At 42.2% G+C, this 21194-nt stretch overlaps 1 protein-coding gene across 1 annotated transcript; it reads left to right on the forward strand.

The window, feature by feature from the left end:
- Window positions 1-1228: 1228 nt before the first annotated feature.
- LOC140075127 (uncharacterized) lies at window positions 1229-9109 on the forward strand. Its single transcript, XM_072120640.1, has 9 exons — window positions 1229-1357; window positions 5281-5333; window positions 5588-5629; window positions 5738-5821; window positions 6577-6699; window positions 6885-6926; window positions 7028-7120; window positions 7446-7577; window positions 7733-9109. The coding sequence occupies exons 2-9, from the start codon at window positions 5294-5296 to the stop codon at window positions 7924-7926; spliced, it is 750 nt and encodes a 249-aa protein (XP_071976741.1). The 5' UTR covers window positions 1229-1357; window positions 5281-5293; the 3' UTR covers window positions 7927-9109.
- Window positions 9110-21194: the final 12085 nt, after the last annotated feature.

The raw sequence follows: 21194 nt of genomic DNA on the forward strand, positions 1-21194 counted from the left end.
TTCGGTTGTGGACTTAGACCTCAGAGGTGATATAATAAAGGGTTTAGGTTAGCTGATAAGAGTAGTTTTGTAGGACTTCTTGGTGTCTGCTTCTACATCAGGAGGACAAACTGAAGAATCGGAGAAACTCTACATCACAGCAATGACCTGGCTGAAATTTGCAACCCCAATCGTGTTCCTAAGTTGTCCAACTAAAGAATGAAGTCAATTACCGTGAGAGCAAAAGTTATTCCCATGTGATGTTCTTGTAAGTGCCCAGTGGGTCGTCCTGAGTCACACAAGTCCTAAGTCTCTCCTAAGAGATCCCTGATGAAGGACATGGTGGTCAACAGGAGAGTATGAGGACTTCTAACAGTGTCAGACTGGCCAAGCAGGGTATTAGAGGATCCTTGGTGGGCCCAGGTTCTTATATAGGTCACTGGAGGTCCAGCAGATGACATCCCAATTTATATGACACCAGGGTCCATTGATAGAATGTCAGCCCCTAGTCTAATATTATTTGATGGGTCTGAGGAACCCCAGTCAGATATTGATGGCTAATGGCCGCCCACTTTGTACTTGTGTCTCCCACAACTCACCCATAACTCCACACGTTGTCATTCGGTATTGAGAGGTCTGTATATACAGGGCAGGGGTCCGGTGTGTTATACACTTACACACTGATCACCAGGGCTAATATTTATGAGCCTGACACTAATATGGGGGTGGCACATGGACGCCGCCATATTGGAATTGAAGAGGTCACACAGATGGGTGTTGATCAGCCTGGAGCTTAGGATATCATAGACTCTCCCAGAGGCTGGGTATCTCTGTGATTGTACTGACTGAAGAATAAGGGGAGGAGTCATCTGAGCTGTACAGCGAAAGCCGTAAAAGCAGAAACCGTAAGTAAATGTCGTAATTAAATGTTTGTTGGTCAATTCCTCTGCATTTGGATTTTTCCCAGCAATCTGTACTGATCATTGTGTGGCGCTGATTGAAATCCAAACGGTCCTGCAAAAAACAAGCCCCCAAACATCTCTGAAAAAGGGAGGAAAAACTGGACATAAAACCAGAAAATAGTTGAGGAGTTCTCTGGAATAATAGGGCAAATTCTGATAATATTCTCCCCTAAGTCAGATTGGTTCCTGCTGTCAGATATCTGATTGTTAGTCACCTCATTGAATAACTATCAGGAAAGGAGGAGGAGGAAGCGCGGGGCGGCACATCTCATGAGTGTTTATAAATTCCAGGAATGTCTTACAAAGTTACAAGACGAGAGCTCAGAACAGTCCGGATATATTTCCTCCTCTTCTGGATCTGAACGGCAGCGATGGAGCCCCAAATATTCCTCCTCTGCCATCAGAATCCCAAAAACGTGAGTACTGCTCCTATATCCCATGTCCTGATACCGTGCGCCTCGTGCAGGATTCCCCCCCTTCCAAATGCTTTCAGATTCCTCCGGATCCGCTCCAAGATCCTAAAGCATCAGATCTTTATAAATTTCCCCAAATCCGAAAAATAAACAAATCTTCAGAATATTTTACTTACCTTTTCCCATTTCCTTCTCAATGTCTTTTGTATTTTTTCCTACAAAGATTTTGGTGACCCCTCGTGCACAGGGGATCCCTGCCCTGAGGTGACTCACGGATCAAACTTTTATTTCACAATTTTTTTTAATACATCTTATTTTTTTCCAGTGTTTTTCTTTCCTTTTACCTTTTTTTTAGTGTTTTGTCGATATTTTCATCTCTGTATCTCTAAAGTTTTATGCATCTTTGTGTTGTTGAGTTTTATTTTATATGCATACAATGCTCATATTTACTTTTTATACTTTTTTTAAAATTGGCTTTAGCAATTTTTATTATAAGTTTAAGATTTTTGAGTGTTTTTTTAAATGACAGTTTTCTTTGTTTCAGAAAAGGTTGTATAAGGCTCCATTAGATCTGTTCGTGTTAGGTGCTTTTTTTATTTTGCAGTATGTTGAGGATTTCATAGACTGCTGGGACTTGTAGTTCATTTGGTTGTTGGGTGAGACATTTTCTGGCTTTTATTTGAGATATTAGGGTGGATTGTGCACCCATGCTGCTGGGAGTTGTAGTACAGTTTCGTCAGGCTTTGTTCTGTGTGATATATGGAAGAGAGCGGCTGGTGTAGTGGGAGTGGCCAAGTGATCACGTGATTATACGCAGAGCTTACGCCATCACTTTTCGCCGGAACGGATAGCTACAGCACGGTATGTTTATATCACTGGATCCTCGTACACACGTGGCGTTGCTAGAGATGAGTCTGTAATGTGTCACTGCTACTGGTAAGGAAACTATGATGTGTAGTTTTATGGAGAAGGTCCAAGACTTTATCCGGCAGGAAGATACGGTCAGGGCAAACACAGCTCTGCTACATCTGTAAACAGTGACGTGCACTCACATACTACATGCACACATGGTCATAAAGCACACACATACTACATGTATACATGGTCATATAGCACACACATACTTCATGTATACATGGTCATATAGCACACACATACTACATGCACACATAATCATATAGCACACACATACTACGTGCACACATAATCATATATCACACACATACTACGTGCGCACATAATCATACAGCACACACATACTACATGCACACATAATCATATAGCACACACATACTACATGTATACATGGTCATATAGCACACACATACTACATGCACACATAATCATATAGCACACACATACTACATGCACACATAATCATTTAGCACACACATACTACATACACACATAATCATGTAGCACACACATACTACATGCACACATAATCATATAGCACACACATACTACATGCACACATAATCATATAGCACACACATACTACATGCACACATAATCATATAGCACACACATACTACATGCACACATAATCATATAGCACACACATACTACATGCACACATAATCATATAGCACACACATACTACGTGCACACATAATCATATAGCACACACATACTACATGCACACATAATCATATAGCACACACATACTACATGCACACATAATCATATAGCACACACATACTACATGCACACATAATCATATAGCACACACATACTACATGCACACATAATCATACAGCACACACATACTACGTGCACACATAATCATATAGCACACACATACTACATGCACACATAATCATATAGCACACACATACTACATGCACACATAATCATATAGCACACACATACTACATGCACACATAATCATATAGCACACACATACTACATGCACACATAATCATATAGCACACACATACTACATGCACACATAATCATATAGCACACACATACTACGTGCACACATAATCATACAGCACACACATACTACGTGCACACATAATCATATAGCACACACATACTACATGCACACATAATCATATAGCACACACATACTACATGTATACATGGTTATATAGCACACACATACTACATGCACACATAATCATATAGCACACACATACTACATGCACACATAATCATATAGCACACACATACTACATTCACACATAATCATATAGCACACACATACTACATGCACACATAATCATATAGCACACACATACTACATGCACACATAATCATATAGCACACACATACTACGTGCACACATAATCATATAGCACACACATACTACATGCACACATAATCATATAGCACACACATACTATGTGCACACATAATCATATAGCACACACATACTACGTGCACACATAATCATATAGCACACACATACTACGTGCACACATAATCATATAGCACACACATACTACGTGCACACATAATCATACAGCACACACATACTACGTGCACACATAATCATATAGCACACACATACTACATGCACACATAATCATATAGCACACACATACTACATGCATACATGGTTATATAGCACACACATACTACGTGCACACATAATCATATAGCACACACATACTACATGCATACATGGTCATATAGCACACACATACTACATGCACATATAATCATATAGCACACACATTCTACATGCACACATTATCATATAGCACACACATACTATGTGCACACATAATCATATAGCACACACATACTACATGCATACATGGTCATATAGCACACACATACTACATGCACATATAATCATATAGCACACACATACTACGTGCACACCTAATCATATAGCACACACATACAACATGCACACATAATCATATAGCACACACATACTACATGCACACATAATCATATAGCACACACATACTACATGTATACATGGTCATATAGCACACACATACTACATGTATACATGGTCATATAGCACACACATACCACATGCACAAATAGTTGTATACATACAAGCATAAGACAAGCACACACATACATGACCAGAATCCACTCACATACACACAGGTATAACACATATATATATAAATACGTACATGCAAGCATAGGACCCACACATATATACAAAGCTGTGTATAGACTACAGTTCATAGAGCTGTGCATACAGGCAGAAAAAACACATACACACAGAGGTATACATGGAAGCATAAAAAAACATACACACATGTAAATGTATACACACAAGACACAAAGAAATACAAACACATGTAGATCCGCACTTACACCTTTCCCTACACATGCAACATACACACATACAGATTTAACATGCAAAGTCAGAAGTGCACCGCACGTTAAAGAAAAAATTTGGTGCACTCGGGCAGGGCAGTGCAGGGGGCGCCAGATTCATGCAGAACAGGCACCAGAAATCCTGAATCGGGTGCCCCCTGCACACTACACAGGCAAACTGCACATAGTACCCACTGCACTGCTCTAAGAAAATGTGCCCCATAATACATACATACACACAGCTGTGTATATACAAGGATTAAACACACATTCACATAGATTTATAGACCCAAGCATAAACATCACACAGATGTCTACACAGGCGCAAAAACGTATACATGTAGATGTATGCAAATGAATGCAACTCATATACATTAACACATAAAGACAGATATGTATACACACTCACACATTACACTGTACTGTACACAATCACGAGTAAACATGTACATTACCACACATATATATATATATATATATATATATATATCCTCTGCAGCGTCATATCTGTAGGCTCTATAGGTGGACTGCACCTATGTATGAACACCCTATGTATTAGTAGCTTGTTTTTTATTATATATTTTTTAAACAATTTTTTCTATATGAGCCCTAATCTTCCATTATCTCACCAGGTGAAGAAGAAACATGTCAGACCGTCCGAGCCGGACACAGCAGCTCTGCCAGTGTAAGTGCGGGAGTGACACCAGAGAGCAAAGCCATAACACCCCCCCCCCCCCCTCCTCATATACCCAGATCCATGTTCCCTGGAGAGCCGTCACCAGGACATGTATATGGATGGTAGCATTTCCACTTCCTCATGTACACGCATGCTTGGTTTGGCTTGGTTTGGCTGGGCATGCATGTATTTGTGTTACCCCTACACATCACTGCACGTTACATAAAAGCCCAATCATCTAATGTATTTCTCTGTTTTTGTAGGGATTCGTGGATTCTGTAGTCGCTGCTGCAGGAGACCCCTGGGTGAGTAAAACAAGGGGGGGGTCTGATCAGGTCCGTATAACAGTCGTGGTATCTGGTCGTTGGCAGATGTAGTGCAGCAGTATTATAACTTTATGTTTCTTATTCCAGAAGAGGAGTATGAAGAGGAGTCCAGGGGACATAGGAGACCAAATGAGGACAATCAACCAAATACTTCATACCCCCCGACACAAAGTGCAAATAAACCTGCAGCCAGAAATATACCCCAACCCCCAACCAATCATATAGAATATCTTACACCATAGATCTCTAGTTCCTCTAGCAAACATACAGGCACATACAGACACATACAGGCAAATACAGACACATACAGGCACATACAGGCACATACAGGCACATACAGACACATACAGGCACATACACGCACATGCAGACACATACAGGAACATACAGGAACATACAGGCACATACAAACACATACAAACACATACAGGCACATACAGACACATACAGGCACATACAGACACATACAGGCACATACAGACACATACAGACACATACAGAAACATACAGGCACATATAGGCACATACAGGCACATACAAACACATACAGGCACATACAGGCACATACAGACACATACAGGCACATACTGGCACATACAAACACATACAGACACATACAGGCACATACAGGTACATCGAGACACATACAGACACATACAGGCACATACAGGCACATACAGGCACATACAGACACATACAGACACATACAGACACATACAGACACATGCAGGCACATACAGGCACATACAGGCACATACAGACACATACAGGCACATACAGACCCTCCTTGGCACCCCAAATCACTGTGGCGCCCTGGGTGGTTTCCCGGTGTCCTGTAAAACATCAGCATACAGGGACAGGTCTCTACTACTATATGGCCTCTGGGGGACATACAAAATATTCCTAACCCGGCCTTGTTATTTCAGATCCTCCTGTGAGTTATGTCCCAGATGAGGATGTCCCACAGTCAGTCATGGAGACACAGCCGTCCATCTGTGTAAGATCTCATGAAGGACGTCCGACACCTACCTCACTGATCCATTACACAGGTACAGATGAAAGGGGGTGGCTTGTTTTCTCCCTAACACCCTGTGTACCCACTCTTCTGTCTGTACCTACAGATGCCAGTCCTTGTCCATCTTGGTTTGGTTGAACATGCGTGTATCAACTACTCATACAATTTAGTACATGTAAGATTGAAGACCTTTCAACCATCTAATGTTATTTTTTGTAGGGGCTTGTGGATTCTGTAGTCGCTGCCGAAGGAGACCCCTGGGTGAGTAAAACTCCCAGTATGACAACAAGGTGGTTGAAGAATAAGGTCACTGCCAGATATAGTATAGCAGTATTATAACGTTGTGTTTTTCCTTATTCCAGAAGAATATTTACGTCTGTGCAATGAAGAGCCAGGTGGTCATAGGAGACCAAGTGGAGACCGTCATCCAAATTCCTCATATCCCCTTAGAGAAGGTCTGTATAAACCAGTATCCACATAATAATGCAAATATAATACTTAACTCCTATCCCAGTATATATCGCACTTTACTCCTGATATATGAAACACGATGCTACATAGATTTCTTGTTCCTCTTCTTTCCATCCCAATCTCAGTACAATTAACCAACCTGAAACTGATCTGTACTGTCACCTCTAGGTTGGCTTGTCATCCATTACAATACTGAGACCGGTCTCTACAATAACATGGCCTCCAGCCATTCACAGGACCGGTCTGGGACACTGAGAAGGATGTAAAACATACACAGCACATGCATTCATCCAGGCCTTGTTATTACAGGTCCGTGCCCTCCTAATGCGCGTTATGTCCAAGATGAAGATGTGCCACTGTCAGTCCAGGCGACTCAGCAAAGCATCTGCTTAAGATCTCATGACGAATGTCCAACACCTACCACACCAATCTACTACACAGGTACAAATATTTTTTTTAAATTGATCATCTATCCTTGTGGTCAATACGAGACTGGAGGTGTAATGGTGGATGTACGTGCCAACCCCTGTATCCCCATGTGTCTTCTTGTAGTTGGGGAGAACATACCACATATTCATCCTTTTCTTGTCCTCCAGAGTCCTGCAATCCTCACGTGATCAACATCGCGGACGAACATGTGCACTCGTCAATACAAGAGAGTGACGAAACATCTGGTCAAGACCTCAGGAATAATTGCCAAGGTGCTATCTCAATACTACATTCTGGGGGTCCATACTCAACTTACCTACTCCTTCCATCCATGTCTATGGACACAGTATTGACGTCTTGATGCCTATTCTTATACAAGAAGAAGAATGAGGAGGGAACATCTCAAAATGGGGGATAACTAGAGTCTCCAACTAGACTACTGATAAGAAGAAGAATCCATGCAGAAAGTATCTGTATCGAGACCCTACATTGTATGAAGCCTGCGTCGGTGGGTCCATGACTGGTGGCTCTTCATCTTACTCAACAATCAGTGCCACTGGTTTAATTTCCAGGCCCAGCATGCTCTCCACTCCTTCTCAGAGAGGGCATGCTTCCCATATCCGGAATATCTAATGTGACAGTGTTATAGAGAGTCCGAACAACATTTGGAGGCACTTACAAATCCCCCACCTGTAAAGCCAACCTTCTGTCCAGCACTTTATGTGCTTTCCGGACAGAACTTTCCTTTTTTCCAGTGATTCTGGTGATCAGTGCCATGTACAATATATATATATATATACTATAAATTATTGATCAAACACTGGATTGTGTTGGGCCCCGGTATATCAACATAGGATAAAATTAAAAGTGTGGATCGATCCAAAAAAAGAGCTTAGGTCCAAAGCACCACTGATACAGTCAGGGGGTCACCAGAAAACCCAGTCCTGTCCTGGAAGTGATCAGGCCGATGTAATGAATCTCATGAATGTCCTGGGGAATGTTTACAGTTTTCTGATGGATTATATGAATCATCTCAGAACTTTCCCCCAATTTATTCATACTGTACCTCGTAGAAGAGGTGAACAAATCTCAGGTCCCTCCTGTCTATATTGTTATTTATGCTTTAATTAGTTCATGCTCTGATGATCCATTGTAAGGACCTGTCCAGCTGCTCAGGGATCCTAAAATCAGCAGGTACTGTACATGAGTGGTGGTCACGCTACTATCTCCTCCATGGAAAATTCTTCTTTTAAATACTTGAAACTTCATCCTCATTTTTTGTGTTTTGTTCCATTATGTGTTTTATAAATTTATTTCAGTATTAAGTTAATTTTGGGGGTGGAGCAAGGTCCGTTGCACAACTGAATAGAAATCATCTGATCACGACTGGAGATTGTTACAGCTTTGACTTTGTTTTTGGATTTTCCATTTCTTCTAAAAAACACAATTTTTTATTTTGGCATTTATGACATAGATGTAATTCTCGGGAATAAAAATTTCAAAATGTGTAAAAGCGAAATAAATTTTGTCTCTTGATTCTTGTATTTCCAAATTTCAAACTTTCATGGATTCTACATACTACCATAAATATGGGGTCTTATATTATTTATTTGCTCTGAAAAATTTAGGTTTATATTAATGGGATTTTTCTATGCTCAAAAATGTACAATTAGTTATCAAATCTAATCAGGTCATCATCTTCTGAAACATCTTCATCACTCTCCACACCCTGAATTTCTTGTGACTCTATCTTTTGCCTTTCGATTCATTGGACCCAATTTCTGATGTCTAGTAATGGCCCTCAGGCCCGTAGCACATGGCATCTGGCAGCTCCCTCCTCCTCCTCCTCTTCCTTCAGCTGGAGGTGGACACATTTCAAACAACTGCAACAATTAAAACAATCAGGTGTCATTTTAAAGAGAAGGATCTCATCTTTTACATCACACAAGGATTGTGTTTCTAGGTGTGGGAGCACATATGAAAATCAAGTAATACAAAAAAGAGAGGGGTCTCTGGCGGGCACTATCCTCACCCTGGCGATATCCTTTCCACCACACAGTAGGACCATGTACCGGGACCAACACACACAGTCAAGGACTTCTTTAGCGGTGCTCAGTCATATAGAGAGATAATAGTAATTCAAGTAGGGCAAAGTAACGGCACACACCAACTCCAGTAGAAGAAAAAATGTCCTTCATTGTGTACTGGGCATACAGGGAGGTAAAAATGCAAGCCTCAGCGATACGGCCGTTTCACGCTCTATGACGCTTTCTCAAGCCGATGGCCGGGGTGGGCGGGGCCATCCTAAAACTCTCAAACAGTGTATATGAGGACCTGCAACATTCATAAAACATCATTATCCAATGTAAACAAGGCAATTGCCGATACCACACAGTAAACAAACATTGGACACATGGAAACAGGTAATTATTAAACGTAGAGAGGGGACTACAGGTCCCATGAGATGCGACACGCGCACCTAATTCAAAACCGGGAAGTGAAGTCTACCCCTACGAATTAAAAGAAAAAACAAAAGAAATACTACAAATGCTATTTGCACCATTCTCTACTTATTACCATGGATATATATGAGCCACCCCCATGTATTTTTTCATTGTGTTTCTGAACGTCCTGCAAATGCAAGGTGTGAATGCAGCCTGTGGCCATGTTCACAAAGCTTAGGAAAGATGATCTGTTGCTCTTCCATTTGAATGCAACGTAACAAATAAAACGTAATGTGTGAACGCAGGCTCAGGCTTCCTGCACACTACACTTGTGCATTTCTTGGGATGCAAACAATAGTCCCATGGAACATTGTTGAGGGTTGCTTGTCATCGGGATGTAAGTACATTATAATAGCCTGAACCGCAAACATGGTTAGGACCTGCTCTGTCATTTGCAGCTCAGGCATATTCACAGCCATGTGCAGTAGCCCATAGAAGTGAATGAGGACGTGTACAACAGTCCTGCAGAAAACAAGCCTCAGGCCCCATGTACACTTTTTGTTTTTTTTTATTAGTTTTAACTGCATTGGAAACCGCAAAAGGCAGGGGCTTTGCCATAACAAATATGTCTTTCTACTGAAACACTTTGGTTCAGGAATGAGCCCCTCCCTGTTGAGTTTTTAAATGGAATTAAAACAGATCAAGAACTGCAACGTGTGAATGGGGCCTGAGGCTTGTTATTTGCCGGACTGTTTAACTTCCTGGAATCAGTATTTAACATCTATCACCAGGATGAAGGATTGTAAACCAAACATACAGACATACTGGTGTGTGCCCCCTCTGGCAGGATCTGCTGTTCTTTAAGGTTGTTGTGCCCTTCTTTTTAAGAATAAAGGGCTTAAAAATTATGCAAATTAGTCTGAGGGGTTCCAGGTTCCAGGTTCCCTTCAGGCTCAGTTGCCTAATTTTAAAAGACTTTTCAACAAAAAAAACAGGTAATAAGAAGCTAAAAGAAGGCCAGAACCTGCCATGGGGGCACACAAGTATGTCCGTGTGCTTGGTTTACAATCCTTGATCTTGTAATAGATGTCCTTTAAGGACTGCACATGGTACATGTATGTCCTTAACAGGTTTGAGGTACAGGCAGTCTCCTACGTAAGGACACCCGACTTACACACAACCCCTAGTTACAGACGGACCCCTCTGCCTACTGTGACCTCTGGTGAAGATTTCTGGATGTGACTATAGTCCCAGGCTGCAATGATCAGCTGTAAGGTGTCTGTAATGAAGCTTTATTGATAATCCTTGGTTTCATTACAGCGAAAAATTTTTAAAATTTAATTGTCACTGGGACAATTAAGTACAAAGTTAAGGAACCAATCTTGCAAATAACCCAGGGACTGTCTGTATATGAAGAAGGTTCACAGGCTGAGTCCTCTTCATACACACCGGGGGTTGGGGGGTGGAGGTTGCGGGGTGTAAAGAATTTGCAATTATAAAAGGAACTATGCCACCTCCATGACTTGTAGGCGTGAAGGGGTGTAGGTTGGGTGCGGGGCGTGCCTGAATTATTTTGAAAAACCTGTTTGCTGTTTTTACACAAAACTACACCAGGTCGGACCTGGTATGGTTTTGCCCGGCGGCTGCTTTTTCCAGCAGATACATCAAGAGGCCTCAAGGTGCTGTCACTTGTTAGGGTTTTGATTTCGATTTGCAATGGATTCAAAACGTACTGGGGCGGCCCGCGACCAATTGCAGATTTGTTTGTATAGAAACAGATGTGATCGGCAATCAGCACCGTTGTCTTGTATTTCTAAATCTGTGGGGTCTCAGCACTAAGACCCCACTGATCAGTAAGTTAAGCCCTATCCCTTTTCATCACTTTTTATTCAAATGTTTGTGTGCATTGAAATGGTGATGAATCTGCAATACTGGTAATACTGAGGCTGCGGTCACATGTAACGCGGGGTATGCTGGTAATACTGAGGCTGCGGTCACATGTAACGTGGGGTATGCTGGTAATACTGAGGCTGCAGTCACATGAAACGTGGGGTATGCTGGTAATACTGAGACTGCGGTTACACTTAACGCGGGGTATGCTGGTAATACTGAGGCTGTGGTCACACGTAATGCGGGGTATGCTGGTAATACTGAGGCTGCAGTCACACGTAACGCGGGGTATGCTGGTAATACTGAGGCTGCGGTCACATGTAACGTGGGGTATGCTGGTAATACTGAGGCTGTGGTCACACGTAATGCGGGGTATGCTGGTAATACTGAGGCTGCAGTCACACGTAACGGGGGGGGGGTATGCTGGTAATACTGAGACTGCGGTCACACATAACACGGGGATATGCTGGTAATACTGAGGCTGGAGTCACACATAACACGGAGTATACTTGTAATACTGAGGCTGCGGTCACATGTAACGTGGGGTATGCTGGTAATACTGAGGCTGCGGTCACATGTAACGTGGGGTATGCTGGTAATACTGAGGCTGTGGTCACACGTAATGCGGGGTATGCTGGTAATACTGAGGCTGGAGTCACACATAACACGGAGTATACTGGTAATACTGAGGCTGCGGTCACATGTAACGTGGGGTATGCTGTTAATACTGAGGCTGCGGTCACATGTAACGTGGGGTATGCTGGTAATACTGAGGCTGCGGTCACATGTAACGTGGGGTATGCTGTTAATACTGAGGCTGCGGTCACATGTAACGTGGGGTATGCTGGTAATACTGAGGCTGCGGTCACACGCAACACGGAGTATACTGGTAATACAGAGGCTGCGGTCACATGTAACGCGGAGTATGCTGGTAATACTGAGGCTGGAGTCACACATAACACGGAGTATACTGGTAATACTGAGGCTGCGGTCACATGTAACGTGGGGTATGCTGGTAATACTGAGGCTGCGGTCACATGTAATGTGGGGTATGCTGGTAATACTGAGGCTGTGGTCACACGTAATGCGGGGTATGCTGGTAATACTGAGGCTGCAGTCACACGTAATGTGGGGTGTGCTGGTAATACTGAGGCTGGGGTCACACGTAACGCGGGGTATGCTGGTAATACTGAGGCTGCGGTCACATGTAATGCGGGGTATGCTGGTAATACTGAGGCTGCGATCACACGTAATGCGGGGTATACTGGTAATACTGAGGCTGCGGTCACATGTAACGTGGGGTATGCTGATAATACTGAGGCTGCGGTCACATGTAACGTGGGGTATGCTGGTAACACTGAGGCTGTGGTCACACGTAATGCGGGGTATGCTGGTAATACTGAGGCTGCGGTCACACGTAATGTGGGGTGTGGTGGTAATACTGAGGCTGCGGTCACACGTAACGCCGGATATGCTGGTAATACTGAGGCTGCAGTCACACGTAACGCGGGGTATGCTAGTAATACTGAGGCTGCGGTCACACGTAACACGGAGTATACTGGTAATACTGAGGCTGCGGTCACATGTAACGCGGAGAATGCTGGTAATACTGAGGCTGCGGTCACACATAACCCGGGGTATACTGGTAATACTGAGGCTGGAGTCACACATAACACGGAGTATGCTGGTAATACTGAGGCTGCGGTCACATGTAACGCGGGGTATGCTGGTAATACTGAGGCTGCGGTCACATGTAACGTGGGGTATGCTGGTAACACTGAGGCTGTGGTCACACGTAATGTGGGGTGTGCTGGTAATACTGAGGCTAGGGTCACACGTAACGCGGGGTATGCTGGTAACACTGAGGCTGCGGTCACACGTAATGTGGGGTATGCTGGTAATACTGAGGCTGCAGTCACATGTAACGCGGGGTATGCTGGTAATACTGAGGCTGCGGTCACATGTAATGCGGGGTATGCTGATAATACTGAGGCTGCGATCACATGTAACATGAGGTATACTGGTAACACGGAGGCTGCTGGTAATACTGAGGCGGCAGTCACATATAACGCGAGTTATGCCGGTAATACTGAGGCTGCGGTTACATGTGACGCTTTGATTCCTTCAGCCCTTGCATTTGGACAATACAAGACACCGGGTTCGGGTTACCAATCACAGCTCAGCTTTCATTTTACCAGTGCTCATGAATATTTTAAAGGGGAGCTGTGATTGGTTGCCATGGGCAACTAGAAATATTCTGACTTTCAGACAGCTTGATAAATCTGTCCCATTGTAGTGAAGTGATGAGGTGCACTGTATAATATCCCTAAAACTTGAACACACAAATTATGATTATGAAAAATAATAAGCGATTTATGTGTACCCTGCAAAAGTTATATGTTAACCAGAATAAATGATATCCCAAACAAAATTAATAGTTAAATATATATAATATAATAATGAAAAGTCACATATATAGTAGATTAGAGTCTATATAGCACAAAGTCCAAGCACTTTTACAATACATTTATTGTCAATTTTATATATAAACTCCACAAACCTCACTTAAAAAAAAATAACAAGAATTATATACAGGCAGTCCCTGGGTTACGTACAAGATAGGTTCTGTATCTTGTACGTTCTGTTCACATGACCGCAATAGCGGATTACTCAAAAAATCACCTGTTCATGTTGTACGCTATGCCATGATGAAGGTTCTTACTGAAACGCGTAGGCATTGATGCTGTGTTTGTTCTCCGATATGTTCTACTGATTTTGATGAACTTTTAAATATATGAAATAAATCTCTACTTTTTACCTGCCTTGGATCGCTGTGTGAAGGCGTGATTTAGCGTGCCTTTCTCCAAGATAGGTTCTGTAGGTTTGTTCTTAAAATGAATTTGTATGTAAGTCGGAACTGTATATTTAATAATTGTCACTCCAGTCAAATGTTTTTTGGTCTCTGTGACAATTGAATTTTAAAAATGTCGGATTGTCATAAGAACCAGGATTAACCATAAATCTTCATTACAGACACCTGTGATAACTGTTACAGCTGTTTATTGTAGCCTAAGGCTAAGGTACAGCAAATTACCAATTACCAGAGGTCCTTTTGTAACTAGGAGTCGTCTGTAAGTCAGGTGTTCTTAAGTAAATACCGCAATAAACTACACTATGAATTCTAAGTAGTATATTATCTCCAGTTACAGTTAAAAAACAATATATTATTCTCAAGATTATTGTACAAAATCTTATAGTATCTCCAAAGGAAACTGAATGCTAGCATTAGTAGTGGTATATACAGGCAGTCCCCGAGTTACATACAACATATGTTCCATAGGTTTGTTCTTAAAATGAATTTGTATGTAAGTCAAAACTGTATATTTCATAATTGTAGTTCTAGTCAAAAAAATTTTTGCCCCATTGACAATTGGGGTTTCCAAATTTTTTGCTGTAATGGGACCAGGGCCGGTTCTAGACAAAGTGGGGCCCTGGGCAAAACTAAAAGTGGGGCCCCAAAATAAAACAATTTTATGACCAGTCACAGTCTGTTGGAGGCTCCTTCAGTATAGTAAAACAAACTGTAAAATGGGAGAATTTTATAGGTGATAGATAGATAGATGATAGGGAGATTGATGGGCAGCACGGAAATTTCTAGGTGCCACAGAAACAAACATATCCACTGCTAAAGGTGCAGTCAGAAATTTGATTTATTTATTTTTTTATCCCACTGCTGACCGTAACTTGAACAGTGGATATCTCTGACATTTAGAAAGATATTCCTGGTGTGATGTAAGCGTGGAGACTCTTATCTTTCAAACAACACCATTGCTTCTAGGAGCCACACTTCAGAAAGTATAACCCCGAAACATGCCCCCTCCAGTCAGGATTCGGAAATGAGTCACTGATCTGCAAACAGCTAATTTCCCTTACTTTCTCCTTAGTCTATAGTTATTTTGGTTGTTATGAGTAATTGTGGGTGTATTCCCTGGATGTAGATCAGACAGGACACTATATAGAACCCTTGATACTCTGACTAAAGTGTGCCTGCGATCTCTACCCCCATTCATTGCTGCAGCTTTACACGCCTCCACCTGGCATTGTGCACACAGCTCTACATTCATAAGCCCGTATGAAATAAGCCAAGAAATAAGTGTGTCATGGTGGATAAGTGTGTAATAATGAGAAGATTAGTAAAGAATAAAGTGAGTACTTGACAATAAGTGCTGTATGATGAGGTTGGTGCCAAACAATGAGTGGCTGAGAAGCTATAAGATGAGGTGAGCCTAATTCTGAGATAAATAATAGGCAAGGGACGATTAGTAGGTGAAAAGCTGAGTAGTAGATAGTACGATAAGATCTGAGTGGAGAGACTATGCTAGATGATGAGAGAAGTGGATAACATTATGATGGATTCTAGATTGCATGATGAGTAGTAGGACACGAGAAGTTCCTAAATGGATAGAGGAGTCCTTGACAATGATTGGAGAAGAGGTGGTGAAATGAGTACTGAGAATAATAAGGAAAAATAGATGAGAAGTAGAATGTGTAAACCGGGTACTAAACAATGATGTGGGAACTAGTAGAGGACGAGGACATGGTTGTAAGAACATTGTAACTTGATTTTGCAGGATAATAAGATGGTGAGATAAGTGTAGACAATGGGGCTCATTTACTAAGGGTCCACGGAGCGCATTTTGATCGGCGCCGGCTTGCACGCGACAGAAATCGCGGAGGCGTGGCCGTGGGACAACCCGACGGATTCGGACAACACGCAAGATTTAACAGTTAAAATTTATATACACCGGGAAGAAGAAGGTGAACTCCAGCGGACCTCAGGGCGGAAGCGACGGATGCAGGAACTCGTGCGCACGATCTTAGTGAATCGCGGTAGACCCGAATCCTTGTCGGACAACGCACCGTGGGATGGCGACAGAACCAGGTGAGTAAATCTTCCACAATGAATGGATACTAGATTGTCAACATTGGGCAATTAGATGAGTAATTTTAGACATCAAAATGAGAACTCATTGATGAGTAGATACTAAGTGGCCAGATGTAAACAGTCAGATGAGAATGTATTACATGGTGATATTAAATAGAGATAATAGTACCGCTAGGTACTAGATGTGGATAAAGTTGGTCGATGAATACTAAAAGGCTGGATGAATTTTAGAGAAGAAAGAAGCTGTTGAGATCAACAACTCGTAAAGAAGCCCATACACATTAGATTAACTACTAGACTATGGAGGGGTATAGAGACTATGGATAGATGATTTTGGGGGATGTATAATAGAACATGTGGAATTAATTGCAGTACCTTATCCCTTTCTTTACATTCACAACAGATGCACACTTGATAGCCCCTAGGCGCATAGCCGTTGGGCTAATGACTGCTCAAAGGTGGCTAACAGTCTGCATACAATAAAAGGTGTGTGGCCCCTTTAATTGGAGGTTGCTCTACCCTCTCTCATCTTTATTCATCAGAGGGATGTGCTGGTGGCATGGCTAGTAACATGGGCGGTACAAGAGGTGGGCACATGCTTAAATACTGTGAATAGCAGAGACTTTTTTTTCATCGGTTTTCCCTCCCTCCCTCCCTTTTTATATCGTTTTCGTATATTTTTTGTCACAGCAGCTGTTTTTTAGGGGTAACACTGCCTTACATGCATTTACATATGGCAGGCATACAGGGTGTTATCTGGTGTTATGTAAAGTGGAATGGTTAAAAGTGTGTATATATTCAAACAAAGAAATGGTTAAATTATCAATGGTTTCAATAAAGCTGTGGCCGACCCCGAGTCAACCCACAATTGAGAATGGTTAAGCAATGGTTTCTGTGTGGTTATTTATATTTGGGGTATGCGGTATTAAAGGGGCCAGTCCGGCTCCGGGTTAGTACGTGTTTATTATTTGAGCAGTCTTGGCAGAGTTTAGCCTACATGTATATGGGGCTGTCACGGCTGTACCCCAAATGAGTATTCATGTCAACAAATACTGAAGGTATGTGGCCACCATGAAATAAAACTAGTGAGATGCATCATTACTCATCAGGGGCATAACTTGAGGGGGTGCAGAAGGTACGGTCGCAAGCGGGCCCAAGCGGTTTAGGGGGCCCATAAGGTTTCACTTTCTCATATGAGAAGACTAGTATTATATACCATACATTATAGTCGGGGGCCTTGTAGAGACTTTGCACTGGGGCCCATCAGCTTCAAGTTATGCCACTGTTACTCATCATTCAGTAGGATTTCTTACCAGCACTAGGCAGATATGCCCTGAATACAGTCATTTTCTCGGATCACTTACCACTTTTGAAAATACAAAATAAAAAGTTTCTGAGGTGTCAAACTGGAGATATATGATCATATGTACATAGAGCCTCATCCAGACCGCATTACTCTACACAACAACATAAATAACCCTTCCTCTGTTCTACTGAACGCCTGGGGAGTTGTGGGACATAAATTGATGGAGAAAAATAACTGAGAAAATCAAAGAAAAGAAAAACAACGGGAAATGAGAATGAACCTGGCAAAATGAAAATCAATGGCAGCAAGTTCACGAACAATAGGCTACATCGCACAAGATAAAAGGCCATGGCAGCTGGACAGAAGCCCAGGAGAAACTTTGAGAGGAGAACATAGCATGACTAAGTATCTTCAGGCTAATGAAACTGATTTAAATGGGTTTTCTGGGCTAAAAGTATTGATAATCTTTCCAAAAGATAGGTCCTTAATATCAGATTGGTGGTGGTCCATCACCCAGTGCTCCAACAGATCAGATGATCAGCAGAATATGGAATAGAAGGCCAGCTACCTTCTCAGTACAGGCTAAGAATAGCCCATAGCTTACCAGGGGAATGCCCCGGTGACTCAGTGACCTATCTAGACCCCCAGGGCCTGTACGATTGATGTACTCCTCCAATGTGTTCAGACATTATGGGGACATTTATTATTGACTTTCAGACAGGAAACTGGCATACTTTTTTCCTGTGCTGTTCCTGTTGCACCATATTTATTAAAGAGAACCCGTCATGCAAAATAACCCCCCTAAACTAAATATATTTTCATAAACTGCCATTAGAGAGCATTGCCTCTATCCCTTCATTGTCCCTCTACATGCCTGTAAACCTAAGCAATGAGGTCCTAAAGCTGTATGCAAATGACCTGTGAAATGTCCAATGAAGCATTAGCATATTCAAGCTGTCCACTCTATTCATGAGTGGGAGGCACAGCCACACCCCCAGTGCATGACTGACAGCCTGTATAAAGATGTGAGGCTGTATAATGATGTGCTTCCTGGTGCTGGTGGCCACGCCCCCTGCAGCCTGTATGTGTATAGGAGAGATACAGCAGCTCCAGGCAGCCATGTTACAACAGAACATGTCAGATTCATGTGTAGCTCATGTCTGTGTCTCTCACCTGTATATTAGGAGGATGCAGCATGTCAGCAGATGCAGCACACACACTAGCAATGCTTTACTATACATTACACACAGACATGAGCAGGGGGAGGAGAGGGGAGGGGGAACAGGTGTGACATCACTGCCTCTGACCATGTGAGCAGCCTCATTTACATAATAAAGAATAGATGATTTTTATAATGATTAATGTATGAAATAACTAGATAAAGGCTGGGATGGGATCCTTGTGAGCTGCTCCAACAGGTAGAGGTGACAGGACTAGTGGCAGAGACCTGATGACAGGTGTCCTTTAAGTGTTGCCGCCACAATATTGGTGTTGCGAATTGTTTTTTTTTGGGGGGGGGGGGGGGCGCACAATTTGGGTGCCGCTTGGGAATCTGACACTTTTCCTGTGCACCTAGTTTTCCGTCACATTTTTTGGTGCAATATTTGACACACACTTACAGCAGTAATACGCACGTCTACGGAGTTCAGCTTTAGAAATTTGGAGACAGTTTTAACTCTTTTCGGTCCTGCGCCAAATCATTAGAAAATGGGTGAAATAAAAGTTTTTCCATCATACAGGCTGAGTCAAAAGTCCAAGGACACCTTTTTATTTCAGAAATGTAAGGTAAAATTACACTCCTGAATACCCCAGCAAGTAGCAAATGAGAGGGGCCTATCTTTTATGCTATGTCCGCCATCTTGAAAGCCATCATATTGGATCAACAGGAAGTTTTTCCAATGGGAAGGGGGGTAAGTAGCCAATGGAAGAAGACTGAATTGTCTCATAAATCCATTTCCGCAAAAATTTAACATCAAACTGCTATTCAATGTTTATGGTGCTGAATATAAAACTGAAGGCCCTGGATCCAATTCTTTTGGACCTGTATCTATAGAGAATCTCTGTGTTCAGAACGTATGAACCACCAGAGATATGACAAATCTGTTTGCTGCAATCAATTCCTGCGACTGTCAGAGCAGGTAGACATTGCCAAACCACAGAATGGAAGAAATAAAGGTCTCGAGAGATCAAAAAAACTGTCCTCTTAGGTTTCTTGCTCTATAAGAACCTCCTAAATAAGTGACATATTCTTGTCACCAGGCCCACAGTTTTAATTGACCAATATGTCTGCCTTTCTTTCTACTTTCCACTCGAAGGGCCTTCAATACACTTGTCGTGACATTTTATTTTTTCGAAGCACAAAAGAAGTGAACTTTGGAAGTGAATTTTGCTGCCGACTGTTCCTAATAGAACTTCCCACGAAATGCTATTCATATGCAAAACTCTCTGTCAGAATCACAGCTTTTTCCTGGTGTGTGAAACAATTTTCTGTCAGAACACGGCTCCGTGCAAAGGTCACCCCATCAAAACTGTTTTCCCTCCGTAGCGAGAATAATACTGGAGAAGTCATTTCACAATGCAAGCTCTTATTGTATTTGTGTTTATTCCTGCCATCAGACGGCTGGCGATTGCATTTTGTTCCCTCTAATGAGCGGAGTTGGGACTATTTTCCTCTCGCCGGTCGTGGATATGGAGCTTTGGGGCGAGCTGGTGACAAGTCATTTTCTCCTATAGATCTACTAGTAATTGACTTTAAATCACAATTGTGTTCCTCATCCGGGATGTTATTCCTCATCATATTTGTGTATATGTTATTGCCCGCCGCTTGAGTTACAGTCTACGGCAAGTTGAAGGTCTGCTCAAGCATCGACTTCATGATTACATTGTAGATTCTGCCACAGTCCTTCCATTATCTCACTGTATTAAAAGAGATGAAAAAGACACTCAGTCTGTGTATAATGTGGAGCGCTGGGGGCTTTATTATTCTGGATATAATCTAGACTTTTATGAGGCTACTTCCACTATGTGAACCTTATCCAACCTTT

This window comes from Engystomops pustulosus, chromosome 8 (assembly GCF_040894005.1).
Source record: "Engystomops pustulosus chromosome 8, aEngPut4.maternal, whole genome shotgun sequence".
NCBI lineage: Eukaryota > Metazoa > Chordata > Amphibia > Anura > Leptodactylidae > Engystomops > Engystomops pustulosus.

Bases quoted from the DNA above. Each gene is read 5' to 3' on its own strand.
- LOC140075127 (XM_072120640.1), top strand. From the start codon at position 5,294: ATGTCAGACCGTCCGAGCCGGACACAGCAGCTCTGCCAGT. The intron at 5,334-5,587 runs GTAAGTGCGGGA...CTGTTTTTGTAG, and splicing joins GACACAGCAGCTCTGCCAGT to GGATTCGTGGATTCTGTAGT. The intron at 7,578-7,732 runs GTACAAATATTT...CTTGTCCTCCAG, and splicing joins CACACCAATCTACTACACAG to AGTCCTGCAATCCTCACGTG.